This window comes from Piliocolobus tephrosceles, chromosome 15 (genome assembly GCF_002776525.5).
Source record: "Piliocolobus tephrosceles isolate RC106 chromosome 15, ASM277652v3, whole genome shotgun sequence".
Classification (NCBI taxonomy): domain Eukaryota; kingdom Metazoa; phylum Chordata; class Mammalia; order Primates; family Cercopithecidae; genus Piliocolobus; species Piliocolobus tephrosceles.
In genome coordinates, this window is record NC_045448.1 from 55604697 (window position 1) to 55629965 (window position 25269).

General features: G+C 40.3%; 1 protein-coding gene and 1 pseudogene across 3 annotated transcripts in view; one reads left to right on the forward strand and one right to left on the reverse strand.

The window, feature by feature from the left end:
* Window positions 1-25269, reverse strand: part of CLHC1 (clathrin heavy chain linker domain containing 1) — a 58111-nt gene that overhangs the window by 9712 nt on the left and 23130 nt on the right. For both annotated transcript variants that reach the window (XM_026456097.2, XM_023190199.3), the window contains one exon: window positions 1807-1981. In XM_026456097.2, the coding sequence (XP_026311882.1) occupies window positions 1807-1981 (175 nt within the window). The remainder of the gene's footprint in view (window positions 1-1806; window positions 1982-25269) is intronic.
* On the forward strand, window positions 21141-21940 carry LOC111524888 (annotated as a pseudogene). The gene has a single exon (XR_002725896.2). The product of XR_002725896.2 is annotated as a 40S ribosomal protein S6 pseudogene (transcript).

Sequence of the window (25269 nt, forward strand, 5' to 3'; positions counted from 1 at the left end):
GGCATGTGCCACCACGTCTGGGTTATTTTGTTTCATTTTATTTTTTTCATAGAGATGAGGTCTCCTATGTCGCCCAGGTTAGTCTTGAACCCCTAAGCTCAAGCAATCCTCCCGCCCTGGCCTCCCAAAGTGTTGGGATTATAGGCATGAGCCACCATGACCAGCCTTCAAATTTTCTTTATAAGCTAACAAAACTGATTTTCTTGTTTTGTTCAAGGCTTAACAAAATTCAAAACATTTCTAAATAAAGTCAATGTCTGAATAAACTGTATAATTTTGCCGAACACGGTAATTTTAGGTGCATGGGAATAGGCTCTCAGGCCCTAAGATGGGTTCTTCTTCTTCTTTTCTTATTTTTTTTTTTTTTTTTTGAGATGGAGTTTCGCTCTGGCTGCCCAGTCTGAAGTGCAATGGCACAATCTCGGCTCACCGCAACCTCTGAGTTCAAATGATTCTCCTGCCTCAGCCTCCCAAGTAGCTGGGATTACGGGCAGGTGTCACCACATCCAGTTAACTTTGTATTTTTAGTAGAGACAAGGTTTCTCCATGTTGGTCAGGCTGGTCTCCACCTCCCAACCTCAGGTGATCCATCTGCCTTGGCTTCCCAAAGTGCTGGGATTACAGGCGTGGGCTCCTGCAACCAGCCAAGATGTGGTTCTTCTTTGTGTGAAAATTGAAGACTGACTCTGCCCTACCCCAAGGTATTCACACAGGAATGTTCTATGAAAGGTCTTTACTTGCTCCCAAGCTTATAATTGTGATAGATATGTATATGAATATGTATATCCCCAGTGTGAGTGTGTACTTACAATCATTCCTACAATTGCTTTATGGTTTGCCCATAATTATGAAAAGCCAGCAGGCATAGCGATTATTCTACTTATAGCCAGAAGTATCCACGAGGAGAAAAAAAACTTACAGGAAAACCTAAGATTCGTTTCTTAGATGACCTGATAGGATTTTCACCCTTTGCAGCTGTGTAACTAGTGAGGAAAGTTCATAGACCAGAAAAGTCAAACATTTGGTTGAAATGATGCTGTTCTGTTCTCTGCTCTAGATGGGAGCCATCTTCTCGCAGATGTTACTTTAAAGGATCTCCTCTCCTTTGCCTATGTCTATTGATAACTCTTGTCAATTTCTATCACCCCGATAATAGTCCATATGAAAATAAAGTTATTTGGAATGTAGTTGTGTATTTGCTAAGAAAATTAGATTTCTACAGGAAACTAAATGCATATATATATATTTTAGACTGAGTCTCGCTTTGTCACCCAGGCTGGAGTGCAGTGGCGCGATCTCGTCTCACTGAAACCTCTGCCTCCCTGATTCACACGATTCTCCTGCCTCAGCTTCCCGAGTAGCTAGGACTACAGCTGTGTGCCACCATACCTGGCTAATTTTTGTAGTTTTAGTAGAGACGGGGTTTCACCATGTTGGCCAGGCTGGTCTTGAACTCCTGACCTCAAGTCATCTGCCCACCTTGGACTCCCAAAATGCTGGGGTTGCAGGCATAAGCTGCTGCACCTGGCCACCATGCCTGGCTAATTTTTGTATTTTCAGTAGAGACAGGGTTTCACCATGTTGGCCAAGCTGGTCTTGAACTCCTGACCTCAAGCGATCCTCCCAAAGTGTTGGGATTAGCGGCATAGGCCACCATGCCCGACCACTAAACACTTTTTGATTAATTGCAATAGGGACCTGAAGTAAATGTTCAAGTAACATATTGATAAAACTATTAATATTTTTAGAACAAACAACTTTATTAACCAAACGTCAAAATTAAGTTAAAAGCTTAATTTTGCTTACCTTTCCTGTGTAACCCAATTGATAACTAAATCTAACCGTTTTTCCGATAATCCACATTTGATTCCTTCCAGGGTTAGAGCTGCATCAACAGGACATCGAAAAGCATGACTTGTGATAAAGAGGGCCTCAAAAAATAAGAGTAATGGAAGAGGCTTTCCTCTAATTTTTCCAACAGCTACAGAAAGGAGAAAATTTTCTGAGTCAAATACTTTAAGAAATAGTTTGCTTTTTCTTATTTCATATTACTATTTTCGTGCCTTTGCTTTTCTAAAACTTTAACAATCTAAAATTACACATTTATAATTTTTAACTCATGCTTATAAACTTTATATTCTGGATAATGACTAAATATCACATGCCATGTGAAGATGGAGGCAGAGATTGGAATGATCTGCTACAAGCCAAGGGAGGCTAAAAATCGCTGACAACCACCAGAAGCTAGGAGAGAAGCACGGAATGGAATCTCCCTTAGAGCCTCCAGAAAGAATGAACCCTTGACACTATGATTTCAGACTTCTGGCCTCCAGAACTGTGAGAGAATATATTTTTCTTTTAAGTCATAGGGTTCTCCTGTTCATCAGGCCAATTTGCCTCATTCTTTGGTCATAACCAAAGAAAACAAAAGGTGCAGCTGCAGATACACTGAGGATAAAATTCCTAATGCAAACTAACCTGCTCTAATGACCAATCACATGAGGCAAATATAAAACTGGACATTTAAAGGTATATACTTAGACTAACATAACCTAACTTTGAAAATAATTCAATGAGAATGACAAATTAGGATCCTGAAATTTACACGTAGATTCAGTCAGTGACCAAATAAAGTATGCCAATCCCAAATCAGCATGACTACAATTCATTTTTTATTAAGCTGTATGTACACTCAACGCTTGAACTTGCAGGGAAGGAAGACCGTCAATTTGAATTCTTAATTAATCCATCAGATTATTTTCCTTTTCGTGAGCATAAAATAAATTTACCACCATATCTTATTTCCTCCTCAAAGTCAAGTGAGACAGTTTAGAGAGAACAACTGGATATGGATGTCTTGGAATTTAGAGAACAAAAAGACCACAGCCTGATATTTGCCTGGAAAGTGTAAAGGTGAAAGGCTAGAGTGAGTGAAGAGAATTAAAGTACGAGCAAATTCTACTTCCACAAGATTGCATGTTCCTCCAGGGTGAACGAGATTCCATGAAAGGCAGGTAGGCTGGTTGTCTTGAAAAGGCTCTCTCAGAGAGGTCTGCATGTGGGACCAGATAACCCCACCTGAGAGAGTCTTTGGGGGTACACACCACCAGAAGTAGCTAAAGGGGAGTCATAAGCAGCCAGCTAAAGTAATACCTCCTGAATCAATAAAAGGCACAACAGAAAGTCCCCAGTGAGGGAAGGCCCTAAAAAGCAAAGACTAAAGCAGTCAACTAGGAGCCATCATTGGGCATCTACCACACCCGAGAAACATCAAAGCCAAATGACCACCGCACCAGTTGAGTAAGACCTTTTCTGTCCCTTATATAACCCCACGGTAAAGCTGCCTAGTGATTAGAAGAGGAGGGAGCAGCAGAGTAAAGAAGAAGCAAACATGTCTCCTGAGCCTCAATAGGTTCTAGAGCCAAACCAGAGCTAAACCAGGGTAAGGGGAAATTTTTTAGATTAAACAAGAGATTGCAGTTTCTATTTAGTTTAGACTAGACTTTTCGGTACCTAAACATAGAACTATTAATATCTGAAACTGAGTGAAAAAAAGCTATGTGACATGACCAAGATATTATCCAATAAAATAAATAGAAACGTCAACACAGTCCTTTCAAAGGGCAATGGTGAGGAAGAAAAAAGTTGTTTCTTGCTTTGTACTCTATCAAGTCTAGCTTGAACTTTAGACTCTATCACGTCTAACTGATCTATGATCCAGTTTTATATGTATCAAAGCTGGTAAAACCAGAATAAAAATGGATTCTGCATCTGATTGAGGGTCTACTAATGAAATGTATGGATTTTCACAAGATAATATATAATACCTATTTTTTAATTGTTCACAGACTTTTTAAACTTATTTCTCAACTCTCAGATATACTATATTGTAAATAAAATTAATTCTGAATAAGTGGTGTGGTGCTAACCCCTAAAGCTTATATAGTGCTTTGAAATTATCAACTGGTCTTAACCAATAACTCTAATAAGGTGGGTATCACTAAAATTCCTAGTTTTCTTTTCTTTCTTTCTTTCTCTTTCTTTCTTTCTCTCTCTCTCTTTCTCTCTCTTTCCTTTCTTTCTTTCTTTCTCTTTCTTTCTTTCTTTCTTGTCTTAACCAGTAACTCTAATAAGGTGGGTATCATTAAAATTCCTAGTTTTCTTTTCTTTCTTTCTTTCCTTCCTTCTTTCTTTCCTTCCTTCTTTCTTTCCTTCCTTCCTTCCTTCCTTCCTTCCTTCCTTCCTTCCTTCCTTCCTTCCTCTCTCTCTCTTTCTTTCTTTCTTTCTTTCTGTCTTTCTTTCTTTCTGAGATGGAGTCTCACTCTGTTACCAGGCGGGAATGCAATGGTGCGATCTCAGCTCACTGCAACCTCTGCCTCCCGGGTTCAAGCGATTCTCCTGCCTCAGCCTCCCATTTAGCTGGGACTACAGGTGCATGCTACCACACCTGGCTAATTTTTATATTTTTAGTAGAGACGGAGTTTCACCATGTTGGCCAGGATGGTATCGATCTCTTGACCTTGTGATCCACCTTCCTCGGCCTCCCAAAGTGCTGGGATTACAGCCATGAGCTACCACGCTCGGCCTGTTTTCTTTCTTTTCTTTTCTTCTTCTTTTTGTTTTTTCAGACAGGGTTTCACTGTGTCGCCCAGGCTGGAGTGCAGTGGTACGAACACGGCTCACTGCAGTCTTAACTTCTCAGTCTCAGGTGATCCTCCCACTTCAGCCTCCTGGGTAGCTGGGACTATAGTCATGTGCCACCATGGCTGGCTAATTTTTTTGTATTTTTTGCAGTGACAGAGTTTAGCCATGTTGCCCAGGCTGGTCTTGAACTTCTGGGCCAAGCAATCTGCCTACCCCAGCCTCCCAAAGTGTTGCTACTACAGGCACAAGCCACCACACCTGGCCAACATTCCTGTTTTTCAAGCAATAAAACTGAGTTTCAAGTAGATAAAGGAGCTTGCTCAAAGAACACAATGCAAGTGTATACTAAAGAAAAAATTGAAACAAAGGTATTGTGCCTCCTACCCAACATTTTATAACGTTTTATCTTCTTCACGTTTTGTGATAAGTTAAATATATATACATTTACACACACATATGATGTCAGAAGATTTCTTAGGCCAGGCATGGTGGCTCAAACCTGTAATCTCAGCACTATGGTAGGCCGAGGCAGGCGGATCACGAGGTCAGGAGTTCGAGACCAGTCTGACCAATATGGTGAAACCCCATCTCTACTAAAAATACAAAAACTAGCTGGGTGTGGTGTCACGTGCCTTTAATCTCACCTACTCAGGAGGCTGAGGCAGGAGAATCGCTTGAACCCAGGAGGTGGAGGTTGCAGTGAGCTGAGATCGTGCCACTGCACTCCAACCTGGGCGGCAGAGTGAGACTCCGTCTAAAAAAAAAAAAAAAAAGATTTCCTATACCTACTATAGATTAACAAGATTAAGGACAATTCAATTAGACTTTCAGAAAAAGATAGTAGACTGAACACATGCATTCAATTTTAGTTCATGAAAAATCATTAAAATAATTGTAAAGGGATTTCATAAGAACAAATTTAAAAGTAAGTAACAAACAAAATTCTGAAAACCAGAAAATAGAGAGTGGAAACTAGCATAGCAGAGCCTTAAAATTTTGATTCCTGGCTGGGCGCGGTGGCTTACCCCTGTAATCCCAGCACTTTGGGAGGCCGAGGTGGGCAGATCACGCGGTCAGGAGACAGAGACCATCCTGGCTAACACGGTGAAACCCTGTCTCTACTAAAAATACATAAAATTGGCCGGGCGTGGTGACAGGCGCCTGTAGTCCCAGCTACTCGGGAGGCTGAGGCAGGAGAATGGCATGAATCCGGGAGGCGGAGCTTGCAGTGAGCCAAGATTGCACCACTGCACTCCAGCCTGGACGACAGGTGGAGACTCCGTCTCAAAAAAAAAAAAAAAAAGTTTGATTCTTAAACTACCAATAAGGAAAACCAAGAAGCAGCCATCCAATTCACATCAAACAACACAGAAAGCCTCAGGAATTGCCAGCACTAGGAACCTCTGTAATGAGATGAGCTGAAATTAGAAATCTTGGCTGAAAGGCGGTTTAAAAAGCTATCCCTCACCCAGTCAGATGATATCCCCTTCTAGTACCTAGAAAAAGCTGAGGATTATTCTCTGAAAAAAATAAAACAAAAGGTGTCTACATGAAGACAGCAGACACAGTTGAGGGTAAAAATGCCAAACTATTAATACGCCTTTTTTGAATTTCCAGAGAACTTTCTTCATATTACTAGAATCACACTACATATAAGCTCCATGATGCAAATCATTTTTGCAGGTTTTATTTTCTGCTATATCCACAGCACCTAGAACAATGCCCAGCATATATTAGACAATCAATTTTGTTGAATGAAGAATAAATGAATAAACAAATGAATGAGTTGGTTCCACACTTGTCTGTCTCTTTATTTCTCTTCCCAATTAGTCCTTTATCTCATTGAAAGGATTAGGTCTTACTAATCTTTGTATCTTAGTACCTAGGTCGTAACAGTTTAAGCTACAGTTAAAAACAGTCTATTGGCCGGGCGCGGTGGCTCAAGCCTGTAAGCCCAGCACTTTGGGAGGCTGAGACGGGTGGAACACGAGGTCAGGAAATCAAGACCATCCTGGCTAACACGGTGAAACCCCGTCTCTACTAAAAAATACAAAAAACTAGCCGGGCGAGGTGGCAGGCGCCTGTAGTCCCAGCTACTCGGGAGGCTGAGGCAGGAGAATGGCATAAACCCGGGAGGTGGAGCTTGCCGTGAGCTGAGATCTGGCCACTGCACTCCAGCCTGGGCGACAGAGCAAGAGTCCATCTCAAAAAAAAAACCAGTCTATTTATTAAAATTTTCTGAAAATGTTATAGGAATGTACTTCTGTGAACATTATTTTATTAGAAGCTCTGCTTCTACCAATGATATCTTTGAGCTTTAATATGTCTTAAAAACTAGGTTTTATACAAACTTTTAAAAACAGAAAGCAACTGTCTAAAAAATAAGCATTTTAAGATTTAAGTAATTTTAATCGATTCTAAGCTATCAAACTTCAGATGGGCCTTTAAAGATCTAAGATTCTGTAAACCTGACAGTGTGGCTCACATGGACTACTATTCCTGGCTATATCTTTCCCTCTCCTTAGATAAAATAAAACAACCTACATCCACATGGGAATGAAGTTTGAATTTCAGTTATGTATGTGATTCAGGAAGCCAAAGCCAAGAAATTAACATAGATCAGCTTAAGGCTGTGAAACATTAGAGACCAGGCAGAGACAAACATAAAGCCTTTCCAGAGAATACACAGTAATCCCACAGTGGGGGAGAAATTACATTCACAATATTATCAATGTAAAAAGCTTACAATATTATAAATAAAAATTATTATTTTTATATATAATAAAAAAATATTATACAATATTATAAATAAAAATTATCAGTCACACAAATCAAAGCGCATCCATGAGCAAGAGTTAGGATACCCAATAATCTGGAGAATTTATATACTTCAGAACTACACACAACTGACTATAAAAGAAAATATAAAATATCTATGTTTGACTGAGCACAGTGGTTCATGCCTATAATTCCAACACTTCAGGAGGCCAAGGTGGGAGGAATGCTTGAGCCCAGAAGTTTGAGACCTGCCTGGGCAACTCTGTGAGATGTCATCTCTACAAAAACAACAACAACAACAACAAACATTAACCAGGCATAGTGGGTGTGCCTATACTCCCAGCTACTTGGGAGGCTGAGGTGGGAGGATCACTTGAGCCTAGGAGGTCAAGGTTGCAGTGAGCTGTGATCACACCACTGCACTCCCACCTGGATGATAGAGTGAGACCCTGTCTCAAAAAAAAATTATATGTTTAAAATTATTAGAAATATAAAGGTACAGGCCGGGCGCGGTGGCTCAAGCCTGTAATCCCAGCACTTTGGGAGGCCGAGACGGGCGGATCACGAGGTCAGGAGATCGAGACCATCCTGGCTAACACGGTGAAACCCCGTCTCTACTAAAAAATACAAAAAACTAGCCGGGCGAGGTGGCGGGCGCCTGTAGTCCCAGCTACTCGGGAGGCTGAGGCAGGAGAATGGCGTGAACCCAGGAGGCAGAGCTTGCAGTGAGCTGAGATCCAGCCACTGCACTCCAGCCTGTGTGACAGAGCGAGACTCCGTCTCAAAAAAAAAAAGAAAGATAAAGGTACAAATGGAAGCCATAATAAAGAGGAAGAGATTTTTAAAACAAGCAGATTTGAAATTTTCTAGAAACAAAAGATATGATCATTGAGGTGGCACTACAAATTAGTGGAGAAAGTACAGACTTTACATAAATAGTACTAAAACAAAGAAACTATATATTTAAAAAAATAAGGCTGGGTGCAGTGGCTCACGCCTGTAATCCGAGCACTTTGGGAGGCTGAGGCGGGCAGATCACCTGAGGTCAGGAGTTTCAGACCAACCTGGCTAACATGGTGAAACCCCATTTCTACTAAAAACAAAAAAGCAATAATAAAAGAAATTAGCCAGGCATGGTGGCATGCTCCTGTACTCGCAGCTACTCCTGAGGCAGGAGAGTCGCTTGAACCTGGGAGGCGGAGATTGCAGTGGGCGGAGATCACGCCATTGCACTCCAGCTTGGGCAACAAGAGGAAAACTCCGTCTCAAATAAAATAAAATAAAATTGGGCCTGGCACGGTGGCTCATGCTTGTAATCCCAGCACTTTGGGAGGCCAAGGCAGGAAGATCACTTAGACTCAGGAGTTCCAGACCAGCCTGGCCAACATGGCGAAACCCCATCTCTACCAAACATACAAAAATTAACTGGGTGTGGTGGTGCATGCCTGTAGTCCCAGCTACTCAGTAGTTGGAGCACGACAATCACTTGAACCTGGGAAGTTGTTGCAGTGAGCTGAGATCAAGCTAATGCACTCCAGCTCAGGCGACAGAGTAAGACTCTGTCTCAAAAAAAAAAAAAAAAAAAAAAAAAAATTATTATTAAAGAAAACAGCTGAACTCTCAAATCATACTGAACACAAAAACAAGTTTCAGGTAGCTTAAAAACCTAAATGTAAACAGCAAAACTACGATATTTTCAGATGAGAAAAAAGAAAAATGAAAAATGACTTAGGGTAGGAAAGGACTTTTACATAACACATAAAAATAATTAACCTAAAAGGAAAAGACTGATAAGTTCCACTACATTAAAATTAAAAACTTCTGTGGCCGGGCGTGGTGGCTCAAGCCTGTAATCCCAGCACTTTGGGAGGCCGAGGCGGGTGGATCACGAGGTCAGGAGATCAAGACCATCCTGGCTAACATGGTGAAACCCCGTCTCTACTAAAAATACAAAAAACTAGCCGGGCGTGGTGGCGGGTGCCTGTAGTCCCAGCTAGTCGGAGGCTGAGGCGGGAGAATGGCGTGAACCCGGGAGGCGGAGCTTGCAGTGAGCCGCGATCTCGCCACTGCACTCCAGCCTGGGCCACACAGTGAGACTCCCTCTCAAAAAAAAAAAAAAAATTAAAAACTTCTGTTCATCTTAATATATCATAATGAGAAAAGATTTTTGTAACTCATTTTAACTAACAAAAGATTAATATTTACAATACGTAGGTAACTCCTAAAAATCATTGAGAAAAATATAGACAATTCAGTAGCAAAATGGGCAAAAGATCTTAAGTACTTCACAAAACAGGAAATCCAAATACAAAAATATGTATGAGTTGAGTGCAGGGGCACACCAGTAATCCCAGCACTTTGGGAGGCCAGCATGGGAGGAGGGCTTAAGGTCGGGAGTTTGAGACCAGCCTGGGCAACATAGCAAGTCTCCATCTCTACAAAAAAATTTTTTAAATTAGCCAGGCATGGTGGCTCACAGCTGTAGTCCCAACTACTTCAGACACTGAAGTGGCAGGATCACTTGAGCCCAGGAGGTTGAGGCTGCAGTGAGCCATGTTTGTACCACTGCACTCCAGCCTAGGTGACAGAGCAAGACCCTGTCTTAACAAAAGGGTATATGTGTACACATGTATATGAAAAGATACTCAATTTCACTGGTAATGAGGCAAGTTCATATTAAAACCATAATAAATTTACATGACCACAAGAATGATAAACATTTAAAGGTCTAACACTACCAACTATTGTCAAAGATATGGAACATAGTTTCAAAATCGTATACATTACCATTGAGAATATAAATTAATACAAACACTTTGGGAAAATGTTTGTCATTATATTCAAAAGCTGAAGATATGCATACCTTATGACTCAGAAAGTTCAATCTTAGATACATATCCCAGAGAACTTTACATACATGCACCAGGATATATTTTCATAGCAAAATTGTTTATAATAGCCCCAAACTAGAAACCATCTCAATGTCCATCCACCACAGAACAGATAAATGCATTGTAGTATATTTCATTCTAGAAGATTTAAAATAAACCACAGCTACATGCAGAAACAAGGCTAAATTTCACAACTAATGTTGAGTGAAAGAAAGACATAAAACAATATAATTATAAGCAACAGTACAATTCAGGAACACATGCAGTATTAAAGAACATATACAGTATAATTCAATTCACATTTAAGGGAGTGGATTACAAGGATGTGATCCAGCTGCCTATCTCAGTAAATATAAAAGACATATTTTTATTTTCATAGTTTCCTTAAGACACAAGTGAATATTTAAGGCAAAAATAGTAACAATGTATATGATAATAGCACAAAAGAAGAAAGGTGATGGTAAGGTTTTGCATTATATGTATAGTAGTAAATTATTAATTCAAGGTAGACTCTGGCAAGCAGTGAATATTATAATCCTTAGAACAACTAAAGCAATAGTACAAAGAGGTGTAGCCAAAAAGCCAAGATAGCAGAAAAGAGGGAATTCTTAAAAACTACTCAATTAAGGCCGGGCGCGGTGGCTCAAGCCTGTAATCCCAGCACTTTGGGAGGCCGAGACGGGCGGATCACGAGGTCAGGAGATCAAGACCATCCTGGCTAACACGGTGAAACCCCGTCTCTACTAAAAATACAAAAAACTAGCCGGGCGAGGTGGCGGGCGCCTGTAGTCCCAGCTACTCCGGAGGCTGAGGCAGGAGAATGGCGTAAACCCGGGAGGCGGAGCTTGCAGTGAGCTGAGATCCGGCCACTGCACTCCAGCTCGGGCGACAGAGCAAGACTCCGTCTCAAAAAAAAAAAAAAAAAAACTACTCAATTAACACAATATAAAATTGAAAAGAAGAAACTAAGGAACAAAGAACTGATGAAAATAATTGGGAAAAATATAGCAAAATGATAGGCTTAAGACCAAATATATCAATGCTTTTGTTAAATAGTTATTATGTTAATTATGTTTAGTTATAGCAAATGAACTAAACATTCCAATTAAAATTAAAACTCTTGCTTCTGGCATGAAACAACTATGAAACCAGATATAATATATAAAATAATAGCCTTCAAGTCACTGGACATAAGGCAGTGAAGGATAGTGATCCTTGAAAGATGGGGGAAAAAATCAAGGTGAACCCAACAATAGCCTCAGTTTACTGCCTGGAGAGAGTTTCCAAGTCAGAGTACAAAGATGGAGAAGTCAGTTAGAGTCTGGGTTCCTGAATTGAGGACATGGAGCAGGAAGTCTGGTGAGGTCAATGCAGATAAAGATCACAGGGCAGACTACCAGAAGAAAGAGAGCTGCCTGGGGTAAGAGCTTCAAAGATCTGCACAGAGTCCCCCACAAGTCATCAGCTGAGTACTGATTAGCACATGCGGTGAGGAAGCTACCTAAGGCCAGGGAAAGAACTATTCAGAAGGATTAGAGGGACTAATCCCTAGGGCTTAGAAAGAGCTGAGAATAACTCTTCCACCAGAATGGGAAACTTCATAATCCTCAGGTATGAGGTAGAATATTCAGAAAGGTTTTGCCTCAAACCAAACACTGCTCCAGTCCTGCCTAACAAAACTTGAAAACAAGCTCCAGAAGGATCACATTGTTTCCAAGTAACTTACCTATATCCCAGAACAAAGGTTAAGAAGAATTTACCAAAATCCAGCACAATTATGGTAAAATTCTTTTTTTTTTTTTTTTGAGATGGAGTCTCGCTCTGTTGCCCAGGCTGGAGTGCAGTGGCATGATCTCGGCTCACTGCAAGCTCCGCCTCCCGGGTTCATGCCATTCTGCTGCCTCAGCCTCCCGAGCAGCTGGCATTACAGGCGCCTGCCACCACACCCAGCTAATTTTTTTGTATTTTTTTAGTAGAGACGGGGTTTCACTGTGTTAGCCAGGAAGGTCTCGATCTCCTGACCTCATGATCTGCCTGCCTCAGCCTCCCAAGTGCTGGGATTACAGGCATGAGCCACCGCTCCTGGCATAAAATTCTTAATGTATTGCATCCAGTCAAAAATGAAACTTGCAAAAAAGCAAGAAAATATTACCCAGAATGAGAAAAAAAAATTTAATAAATCAAAATTGACATGATAGAATTTGTAGAAAAGGATATTAAAAGTTATTATAACTATATTATTTCATATTTACGAGGGACAGAAAACATGGAATATGTTAAGTAGAAACATGAGCTGTATCAGAGAAACTCAAATCAAAATTACAGAGATGACAACTACAATGTCTGAAATGAAAAATACACTGGATGGGATTAACTGCAGATTAGATATTGAAGATTAGTGAATTTAAAGACAGCAATAGAAAATGTCCAAAATAAAACATAAAAGACTAAAACTTGGACAAAGAATAAATGAGCTGTAGGACAACTTCAAGCATATAATTGATGTCCCTGAATGGTGAGTGGGGAGAAGGGAGGCGGGGGCAGAAACATATTTGAAAAATAATGGCTATGTATTTTCATATATGAGGAAAACCATAACCCACAGTTCCAAGAATCTCAATGGACTCCAAGCATAAGAAGCATGAAAATAAAACTATACTAATGCTCATAATCAAATTGCCAAAAAAAGGAAAAAACAGAAAATCTTAAAGTGGTAATAGAGAAAAGATACATATGTACAGAATAACAAAGATAAAGATGAAATAACATTTCTCAGCAGAAATAATGCAAACCAGAAGACAGTGAAACAAAAATCCTTTAAGTATAGAAAGAAAAAAAAGTCTATCTAGAATTCTATACCCAGTAAAAATACCTTTCAAAAGTGAAGGTAAAATGCAGAATTTAAAAGCTGAATGAATGTATCACAAGCCAATCTGCACTAAAAGATTAAAGATAGTTTTTCAAGCAGAAGTAAAATGATACCAGATGGAAATATATATATATATATATATATATTTTTTTTTTTTTTTTGAGACAGTCTGTCTCTGTCACTTAGGCTGGAAAGCAGTGATCTCGGCTCACTGCACCTCTGCCTCCCAGATTCTGGTGATTCTCCTGCCTCAGCCTCTCAAGTAGCTGGGATTACAGGTGCACGCCACCATGCATGGCTAATTTTTGTATTTTTAGTAGAGATGGGGTTTCACCTTGTTGGCTAGGCTGGTCTCAAACTCCTGACCTTGTGATCTGCCCACCTCGGCCTCCCAAAGTGCTGGGATTACAGGCATGAGCCACTGCGCCCGGCCAGAAAAATACAAAGAAATGAAGACTAGATGTGTTATATGCTATGAATGTAAGTATTTAGATGTGTAGCGTTTTTATCCTATACATCAAGTGGTACAATATCACTTGAGAATAGAATAGGGTAAGTGAAAGATATAACCTATAAAACCTACAGCACAACCAAAATAAGACAATAATGAATTATACAGCTCCTAAGTCAACAAAGGAGAAAAATATTCAATTAATCCAAAAGAAGCCAGAAAAAGCAGAAAAAAGGTTAAAAAAAAAAAGAGAGAGAGATAAGAAAAATGGAAACAAAACACACCAGCAAAGTGTGGTGGTGTGGTGGTGCACACCTGTACTCCCAGTTACTCTAGAGGCTGAGGCAGAAGGACACCTTAAGTCCAGAAGTTTGGGTTGTAATGCACTATGACTGTGCCTGTGAATAGCCACTGCACTCCAGCCTGGGCAACATAGCAAAATCCTGACTCTAAAAATAAATAAATAAAAACAAAACATAACATGTCAACAACAACATTACATGTAAATAATCTAAGCACCCCAACTAAAAGGCAAAGATTGTCAGATTGCTGTTGTTGTTGTTGTTATTTTGAGATGGACTCTTGCTCTGTCACCCAGGCTGGAGTGCAGTAGTGTGATCTTGGCTCACTTCAACCTCTGCCTCCCAGGCTCAAGCGATTCTCCTGCCTCAGCCTCTTGAATACCTGGGATTATAGGCACCCACCACCATGCCCAGCTAATTTTTGTATTTTTAGTAGAGACAAAGTTTCACCATGTTGGCCAAACTGGTCTCGAATTCCTGACCTCAAGTGATCCAGCCTCCTAAAGTGCTGGGATTACAGGCGTGAGCCACTGCATCTGGCCTCAAATTGTATTTTTGAAAAGTAGCATCCAAGTACACATTGCTTAGAAGAAAGTGACCTTATATATGAAGACACTAATAGATTAAAAGTTAGAGGACTGAAGAAGATAAACCATGCTAATACTAATCTAAAGAAAGAAGGAATCACTCTTCTGATTTCAAAACTTACTACTAAGCTACAGTAATCAAGATAGTACACTACTGGCGTGGAGCAGACATCTAGAGCAATGGGATAGAACTGAAAGTCAAGAAATAAACTCTAAATATTTATAGTCAATTGATTTTTGACAAAGAGGCCAAAATTCAATGGATTCAAAATATTTTCCCAACATGGTGCTGGAAAAACCGGATTATTCATAAGCAAAAGAATGAAACTGGACCCCCACCTCACACCCTACACAAAAATTAACCAAAAGTAGATCATGTATCTGAATGTGTAAAACTCTTAGAAGAAAACAAGAGTAGATATCTGTGATCTTTAGTTAGGCAAAGATCTCATAGCTACAACACAAAAGGCAAAGCATAAAAGAGAAAACTCGTAAGTGGAACTTATCAAAATTAAAAACTTTTAATTTCAAAAGAAACCAGTGAAAATCATTTTTTTAATTAAAAAGAGTGAAAAGACAACCCACAGATGGGAAAAAAAAATTGCAAATCAAATAGGGTTTTAATACAGACTATACAAGGAACTCTTAAAACTCAATAAAAAAAACACAAAAAACACAATTTACAAATTATCGGGGGAACCCCACCCCAATATTCAACGTGTGCTCTTTTCTATTTCCCTATGTGTCAGCTGGTCTGAGAAATAAAGGGAAAGAGTACAAAAGAGAGAAATTTTTAAGCCGGGTGTCTCGGGGAGACATCACATGTTGGCACATTCCATTATGCTCCCTGAGCTGTAAAACCAGCAAGTTTTTATTAGTGATTTTCAAAGGGGAGGGAGTGCACAAATAGGGTGTAGGTCACAGAGATCACATGCTTCAAGAGCGACAAAAGATCACAAGGCAGAAGATCAGGGCGAAACTAGAATCACTAATGAACGTCCATGTCTCGCTGTGCAGGAATTGTCAGGGTTCAAGAAGAGAGAACCGGTCTGACTAGAATTCGCCAGGCTGGAATTTCCTAATCCTAGCAAGCCTGGGGGTGCTGCAGGAGACTATGGCGTGTTTCATCCCTATCTACATCTGCATAAGGCAGACACTCCCAGGGTGGCCATTTTACAGGCTCCGCCCTGCCTGGCCCACAGACAGTCAGATTTTAAAGTTATCTCCCTTGTTCCCTGAAAATCGCTGTTATCCTGTTCTTAAGGTACTCAGATTTCATATTGTTCAAACACACATGCTCTACAAACAATTTGTGCAGTTAACTCAATCATCACAGGGCCCTGAGGTGACATTCATCCTTAGCTTACGAAGATGATGGGATTAAGAGATTACAGTAAAGACAGGCATAGGAAATAACAAGAGTATTGATTGGGGAAGTGATAAATGTTCATGAAATCTTCACAATTTATGTTCAGAGACTGCAGTAAAGACAGGCATAAGAAATTATAAAAGTATTAATTTAAGGAACTAATAAATGTCCATGAAATCTTCACAATTTATGTTCTTCTGCCGTGGCTTCAGCCAGTCTCTCCGTTTGGGGTCACTGACTTCCTGCAACACAAATGACCAAAGGATAAGCATTTCTCCAAAGAAAATATACAAACGGCCAAGAGACAAGTCAAAAGATGCCCAACATTATTAGTCATTATGGACGTGTAAATAAAAACCACAATGAGATACCGCTTCACACTTATGAGAAAGTCTACAATCAAAAGATAGATAAAAACACATCCTGTTCATAAGGAACCCTTATACATTGCTAGCAGGAATGGAAAATGGTGCAACCAAACAGATAAGCAATTCCTCAAAGTGTTAATACAGAACTACCATATAATTTAGCTCAGCAATTTCACTCTTAAGTCTCTACCTAAAAGAAATAAAAACATGTAACCACACAAAAACTTGTATACAAATGTTCATAGCAGCATTATTCGTAATAGCCGAAAAATGGGAAAAGCCCAATGACCATCAACTGATGAATGTTTAAACAAAATGCAGTACATTCATACAGCAGAATATTATTTAGCCATATAAAGAAATGATGCGTGCTACAGCATGAGCAAACCTCAAAAACATTATGCTAAGTGAAAGAAGCCTATAATAAAAAGACCACATAGTATATGATCCTATTTACACAAAAGGACCAAAACAGGTAAATCTATGCTGACAGCAAATAGATGAGTGGTTCCCTACAGTTTGGAGAGGAAGAAGAGATCAGGGAATGAGGAATTAATGGGTACAAAGTTTATTTTTGTAATGATGAAAATGTTCTAAAATTAGGTTATGGTGATGGTTTCACAACTCTGTATTACAGTAAAATCACTGAATTTTGTGGAGATTTTCCCACAAAGGCAACATATCCATTATACTAATAGAAAAGAACAAAACTAACATAATCATCTCAATAAATGTAAAAAAGTATTTGACAAATCTAATATCCATTTCTGATTCTCAGTAACCATGAATACAAGAGAATTTCTTCAACCTCTTAAAGGGCATCTATGAAAAACCTATAGCTAATAATTAATGATGAAAAACTAAATGCTTTATCCCTAAGATCATGAACAAGGCAGAAATATCTGCTTTTATCACTTCTATTCAAAACTGTATTGGAGGATTTAGCCAGTACAATAAAGCAAGAAAAAAAAAAAAAAAAGTGATCCAGATTCAAAAAGAAGTAACACTGTCTTTATTAGCTGATGACATGATCACTTATATAGAACATTCTAAGAAAGCCACAAAAGTACTAGAACTAACAAAGATTTAGCAAAGTCACAGGATACAAGACCAATATACAAAAGTCAACTGAATTTTTTAAAATCTGTTTTTTAAGAATAAAAACTGTATATCTGTATATATTTAAGGTCTACAATGTTTGATATACATAGTGAAACGACTAATATGTCAAGCTACTCAATACATCCATTACCTCTGTGTGTGCGTGTGTGCACGTCTGTGTTCAGAACACTTACACTCCACTCTCTTAGCAACTGTTTTTTTTTTTTTTTTTTTTTTGAGATGGGGTATCATTCTGTTGCCGGTCTGGAGTACAGTGGTGTGATCATAGCGCACTGCAGCCTCAAACTCCTGGGCTCAAGCAATCCTCTTGCCTCAGCCTTCCAACTAGCTGATACTACAGGTATGTGCCACCATGCTCAGCTATGCAATTTCAATTTTGCAGTATAGTATTATTAACTGTAGTCAACATGCTGTACATTTATCCTACATAACTCAAACTTTGTATCCTCTGACCAACATTTCCCTATTTCCCCCACCTACCCTGTCCTTAGTTACCACCATTCCACTCTCTGCTTCTATGAATTCGACTTTTTTGGATTCCACATATAAATGAGATCATGTACTATTTGTGTTTCTGTGCCTAGTTTAGTTCACTTAGTGTAATGTCCTCCAGGTTTATCCATATTGTTGTATCTGATGAAAGAAATTAAAGAAGACACAAATAAATGGAGAGATATACCATGCTATGAACTGGAAGAATTAATACTGTTAAAATATCCAGGAAGGCAGAGCAAGATGGATGAATAGAAGCCTCCACTGATTGCCCTCCCCACGAACAACAAATTTAACTGTCTATATGGCTGGGCGTGGTGGTTCACGCCTATAATCCCAGCACTTCAGGAGGCAGGCAGATCACTTGAGGTCAGGAATTCGAGACCAGCCTGGCCAACATGGTGAAACCCCATCTCTACTAAAAATACAAAAATTACCCAGGCATGGTGGCAGGCACCTGTAATCCCAGCTACTGGGGAGTCTGAGGCAAGAGAATCACTTGAACCTGGGAGGCGGAGGATGCAGTGAGCCATTGCACCACTGCACTCCAGCCTGGGTGACAGAGTGAGACTCTGTCTCAAAAACAAACAAACAAACAAACAAAAAACAAAAACAAAAGAACTATCTACACAAAAAACACCTTCATAAGAACCAAAAGTCAGCTGTGTAATCACAGCACCTGATTATACCTTCATGTTACTGAAAGAGGCACTGAAAAGGGTAGGAAAGACAGTACTGAACTGCCAACTCAATACTCCCCCATCCTTTGGCAGTGGCCATGTGCCATGGAGAATCTGTGCTTCGGGGAGGGAGAGTGCAGTGATTGCAGGAGTTTGCATTGGAACTCAGTTCTGCCCTTCCACAGTGGAAAGAAACATCAGGCAGAACTCAGCCAATTCTCATGTGGGAAGCAGTTAGACCAGCCTTAGCCAGAAGAGAATCATCTATCCCAGCAGGTTGGAATTTGAGCTCTGGCAAGCCTCACCACCACACCCTCAACTGCTTTGGGGTCCTAAATAAACTTGAAAGGCAGTCTACACCACAAGGACTACAACTCCTAGGTAAGTACTAGTGCTGTGCTGGACTCACAGCCAGTGGACTTGGAGGGCATATTACCTAGTAAGAAATCAGATGACGTGACTGAAGGAGTATTTGTGCCACCACTCCCCCAACCCAGGGAGTGCAGCTCACAGCTGTGAAAGAGAGTCCTTCCTTCCACTTGAGGAGAGGAGATGGAAAAGTAGAGGACTTTGTCTTGCAATTTGGATACCAGCTAAGCCATAATAGGATAGGAAACCAGGGAGAGTCATGAGGCCCCTATTCCAGGCCCCCCAAGCTCCTGGACAACATTTCTAGACACACACTGGTCAGAAGGGAAGCCACTGTCTTGAAAGGAAGGACCCAATCCTGGCAGGACTCATCACCTGCTGACTAAACAGCCCTTGGGCCCCGAATAATCAGAAGCAGTAGCCAGGTAGTACATGCTGTGTGCCTTGAGTAAGACTCCGAGATATACTGGCTTCAGGTGTGACCCAGCACATTCCCAGCTGTGATGGCTATGAGGAGAGACTCCTTCTTCTTGAGAAAAGCAGAAGAGTAAAAAAGACTGTCTTGCAGCTTAGGTACCAGCTTGGCCATAGTGAGGTAGAGCACCAAGCAAGCTCTTGGGGTCCCCAATTCCAGCACTTGGTTCTTGGACAGCATTTATGGACCTACCCTGAACCAGAGGGGAGCCCACTGCCCTGAGGGGTGAGTTTCAGGACTGGTAGCATTCACCACTAGCTGACTGAAGAGCCTTTGGGTGAACATTGGTGGTAGCCTGGCAGTACTTCCTGTGGGCCTGTGGCAGTGGTATCCATAGGGAGAGACTCCTCTGCCTGTGGGAAGGAGAGGAAAAAACGGGAAGGACTTTGTCTTATGGTCTGGGTACAAGCTCAGCCACAATAGCATATAGTGCCAGGTAGATTCATAAAGTTTCCAACTCTAAGCCCTGGCTCCCGATGGTATCTCTGGAGCCACCCAGGCCCAGGGAACCTGCTACCATGAAGGGAAAAAAACAAGCCTGGATGGCTTCACCACCTGTTGATTGTAGAGCCCTAGGCCTTCAGCAAACTAGGAGGTAGCCATGTAGTGGTTACAGTGGGCCTTGGACAAGACCCAGTGCTGTGCTGGCTTCAGGTCTGACCTAGTATACTCCCAGAGCTGGTGACCACAGTGGTGCTAGTGTTCTACCCCTTCTCCAGCTCCAGACAGCTAAGCACAGATCTGAGGCAATCTAGCTAACAAGGACTGCAACTTGGAGAGACTCCATTCTGGGGGAGAAAGTAGTGGAAAAGAACAAGAATTATCTGGCAATCCAGAAAATTCTTTTGGATCTTATCCAAAACCACAAAGGTGGTACCTCTAATGCAGATATGGTTGCAGTAACCAAAAACTTAGATCACAACACCCAAGTCTCTCCTTGAATATCTGGAAAGCCTTCCCAAAAACCACAGGTACAAACAAGCTCAGACTGAAGACTACAATAAATACCCAATTCTTCAATGCCCAGACACAGATAAACATCCACAAGCATCAAGACCAACCAGGAAAACATGATCTTACCAAACGAACTAAATAAGGTAACAGGGACCAATCCCAGAAAGACAAATTTATGTGACCTTTCAGGCAGAGAATTCAAAATAGCTGTTTTGAGGAAACTCAACAAAATTTAAGATAACACAGAGACGGAATCCAGAATCCTATCAGATAAATTTAACAAAGAGATTGAAATAATTAAAAAGAGACAAGCATAAATTCTGGAGTTGAAAAATGCAATTGACATGCTGAAGAATGCATCAGTCTCTTAGGAGCAGAATTAATCAAGCAGAAGATTAGTGATCTTGAAGTCAGACTATCTGAAAATACACAGTGAGAGGAGACAAAAGAAAAAAGAATAAATAAGAATAAGGCACATGTGGCCAGGCGCGGTGGCTCAAGCCTGTAATTCTAGCACTTTGGGAGGCCGAGGCGGGCAGATCACAAGGTCAGGAGATCGAGACCATCCTGGCTAACACGGTGAAACCCCGTCTCTACTAAAAAATACGAGAAACTAGCCAGGCGAGGTGGCAGGCACCTGTAGTCCCAGCTACTCCGGAGGCTGAGGCAGGAGAATGGCGTGAACCCGGGAGGCGGAGCTTGCAGTGAGCTGAGATCCAGCCACTGCACTCCAGTCCGGGCGACAGAGCGAGACTCCGCCTAAAAAAAAAAAAAAGAATAAGGAGCTCCTTCAAGATGAAGCTGAACATCTTCCCAGCCACTGGCTGCCAGAAACTCATTGAAGTGGACGATGAACGCAAACTTCGTACTTTTTATGAGAAGCGTATGGCCACAGAAGTTGCTGCTGACGCTCTGGGTGAAGAATGGAAGGGTTATGTGGTCCGAATCAGTGGTGGGAACGACAAACAAGGTTTCCCCATGAAGCAGGGTGTCTTGACCCATGGCCGTGTCCGCCTGCTGCTGAGTAAGGGGCATTCCTGTTACAGACCAAGGAGAACGGGAGAAAGAAAGAGAAAATCAGTTCGTGGTTGCATTGTGGATGCCAATCTGAGCGTTCTCAACTTGGTTATTGTAAAAAAAGGAGAGAAGGATATTCCTGGACTGACTGATACTACAGTGCCTCGCCGCCTGGGCCCCAAAAGAGCTAGCAGAATCCGCAAACTTTTCAATCTCTCTAAAGAAGATGACGTCTGCCAGTATGTTGTGAGAAAGCCCTTAAACAAAGAAGGTAAGAAACCTAGGACCAAAGCACCCAAGATTCAGCGTCTTGTTACTCCACGTGTCTTGCAGCACAAACGGCGGCATATTGCTCTGAAGAAGCAGCGTACTAAGAAAAACAAGGAAGAGGCTGCAGAATATGCTAAACTTTTGGCCAAAAGAATGAAGGAGGCTAAGGAGAAGTGCCAGGAACAAATTGCGAAGAGACGCAGACTTTCCTCTCTGCGAGCTTCTACTTCTAAGTCTGAATCCAGTCAGAAATAACTTTTTAAGTAACAAATAAATAAGATCAGACTCAGAAAAATAAAAAAGAATAAGGCACATGTTCAAGATCTAGAAAATAACCTCAAAAGTGCAAAACAAGGAGTTACTGGTCTTAAAGAGGAGGTAGAAAGAGAGAGATGGGGTAGAAAGTTTATTCAAAGAGATAACACCTGGCCGGGTACGGTGGCTCATACCTGTAATCCCAACACTTTGGGAGGCCGAGGAGGGCGGATCACCTGAGGTCAGGAGTGTGAGACAAGCTGGGCCAACATGGCAAAACCAAGTCTCTACTAAAAAATACAAAAATCAGCTGGGTGTGGTGGTGCACCTGTAGTTTCAGCTATTCAGGAAGCTGAGCCAGAAGAATTGCTTGAACCCAGGAGGCGGAGGTTGCAGTGAGCTGAGATCATGCCACTGCACTTGAGCCTGGGTGACAGAGCGTGACTCTGTCTCAAAAAATCCAAAAGAAACAAAAGGGATGATACCAGAGAACTTTCCAAACCTAGAGAAAGCTATCATTACTCAAGTACAAGAGGTTATAGAACACCAAGCAGATGTAACCCAAAGAAGACTACCTCAAGGTATTTAATAATCAAACTCCCAAAGGTCAAGGATAAAGAAAAGATCCTAAAAGCAGCAAGAGAAAATAAATGACATACAATGGAGTTCCAATATGTCTGGCAGCAGACATTTTAGTGGAAACCTCTCAGGCCAGTAGAGAGTGGCAGGACATGTTTAAAATGTTGAAGAAAAAAAATTTACCCTAGAATAATATATCTGGCAAAAAATATCCTTCAAACATGAAAGAGAAATAAAGACTACCCCAGACAAACAAGCTGAGAGATTTCATCAACATCATACTTGTCCCTTAAGAAATGCTGAGGTGGCCAGGTGCGGTGGCTCACACCTGTATTCCAGCACTTTGGGAGGCTGAGGCGGGAGCATTGCCTGAGCTCAGGAGTTCGCAACCAGCCTGGGCAACATGATGAAACCCCATTTCTACTAAAATACAAAAAAACTAGCTGGATGTGCCAGCATGCACCTGTAGTCCCACCTATTTGGGAGGCTGAAGCAGGAGAACTGCTTGAACCCAGGAGGCAGAGGTTGCAGTGAGCCGAGATCATGCCACTGCACTCCAGCCTGGACAACAGAGCGAGACTCCATCTCAAAAACAAAAACAAAAAAGAAGGAAAAAAAGAAATGCTGAGGGGAGTACTTCAATTAGAAAGAAAAGGATATTAATGAGCAATAAGAAAGTATCTAAAGGTACAAAACCCACTGGTAATAGTAAGTTCACACAAAAAAGACAGTATTATAACACTGTAATTGTGTGTAAATTACTAATATCTTAAGTAGAAAGTCTAAAAGATGAACTGATCAAAAATAATTACTATAAAAACTTTTTAAGACATTGACAGTACAATAAGATATAAATAGAAACAACAAAAAAATTAAAAAGCTAGGGGACAAAGTTAAAGTGTAGAGTTTTTATTAGTTTTCTCTGTTTCTTTGTTAGTTTTTTGTTTGTTTATGCAATCAGTGTTAAGTTGTCATCAGTTTATAATAATGTGTTATAAGATATTATTTGCAAGTCTCATGATAATCTCAAATCAAAAAACATACAATGGACACTCAAAAAATAAGAAGCAAGAAATTCAAACATACCACCAGAAAAAATCATCTTCACCAAAAGAAAGTCAGGAAGGAAGAGAAGACCATAAAACAACCACAAAATAACAAAATGACAGGAGTGAGTCCTTACTTAACAATATCAAGTGAATGTTAACAGACTAAACTTTCCAATCAAAAGACATAGAGTGGGCCAGACACAGTGGCTCACATCTGTAATCTCAGCACTTTGGGAGGCCAAGGCAGGAGGATCACCTGACCCAGGAGTTCACGGCCAGCCCAGTCAACATGGCGAGATCCTGTCTCCACAAAAAATTTTAAAAATTAGCCAAATGTGGTGGTGCATGCCTGTGGTCCCAGCTACTTGAGAGGGTGAGATGGTAGGATCACTTGAGCCCAGGAGGTTGAGACTGAAGTGTGCTGTGTTTACACCACTGCACTAAAGCCTGGGTAACAGAAAAAGATTGTCTTAAAAAAAAAAAAAAGCGACTGAATGGATAAAAAAATAAGACCCAATGATCTGTTGCTTACAAGAAACACTTCGTCTTTAAAGACACATATACACTGAAAATAAAGGAATGGAAAAAGACATTCCATGCAAATGGAAACCAAAAAAGAGCAGAGCAGGAGTAGACAAAATAGATTTCAAGATAAAAACTATAAAAATAGACAAAGAAAGTCATTATATAATGATAAAGGGTTAAATTCAACAAGAGGACCTCTTGTTGAATTGCATATATATTCAACAATTATAAATATATATGTCCCTAACACTGGAGCACCCAGCTACATAAAGCAAATATTATTACAGCTAAAGAGAGAAATAGATCCCAATACAATACTAGTTGAAGACTTCAACACACTCACTTTCAGCATCAGACAGATCATCCAGACAGAAAATCAATGCAGAATCATCAGACTTAATCTGCACTATAGACAAAATGGACCTAATAGATATTTACAGAACATATCACCCAACAGCTGAAAAATACACATTCTTCTTCTTAGCACATGGATCATTCTCAAGGAAAGATCATATGTTAGTCCACAAAGCAAGTATTAAAACATTCAAAACACTGAAATAATATTAAGCATCTTCTCTGATCACAATGAAATAAAACTAGAAATCAATAATAAGAGGAATTTTTGAAACTATACAAATAAGGAAACTAAACAATAAGCTCCTGAGTGACCATGGTTCAATGAAGAGATTAGAAAGAAATTTAAAGATTTCTTGAAACAAACAACAATGGAAACACAACCTACCAAAACCTATGGGATAACAATGAAAGCCGTACTAAGAAAAAAGTTTATAGCTATAAGTGTTTACATCAAAAAAGAAGAAAAACTTCAAATAAACACTTTAATGATGCATCTTAAAGAACCAGAAAAGCAAAAGCAAACCAAACCCAAAGTTTTTAGAAGAAAAGAAACAATAAAGATCAGAGCAGAAATAAATGAAATTGAAATGATGAAAACAATTATAAAAATCAATGAAGAGTTAAAAAAAAAAAATCGCCAAACCCTTAGCTAAACTGAGTAAGATAAAAAGAGAGAAGACCCAAATAAATAAAATCAGAGATGAAAAAGGAGATGTTACAACCAATACCACAGAAATTCAAAGGAGCATTATAGGTTACCATGAGCAACTATATGCCAATAAATTGGAAAACCTAGAAGAAATGAATAAATTCTTTTTTTTTTTTTTTTTTTTTTTAGGCGGAGTCTCACTCTGTCGCCTGGACTG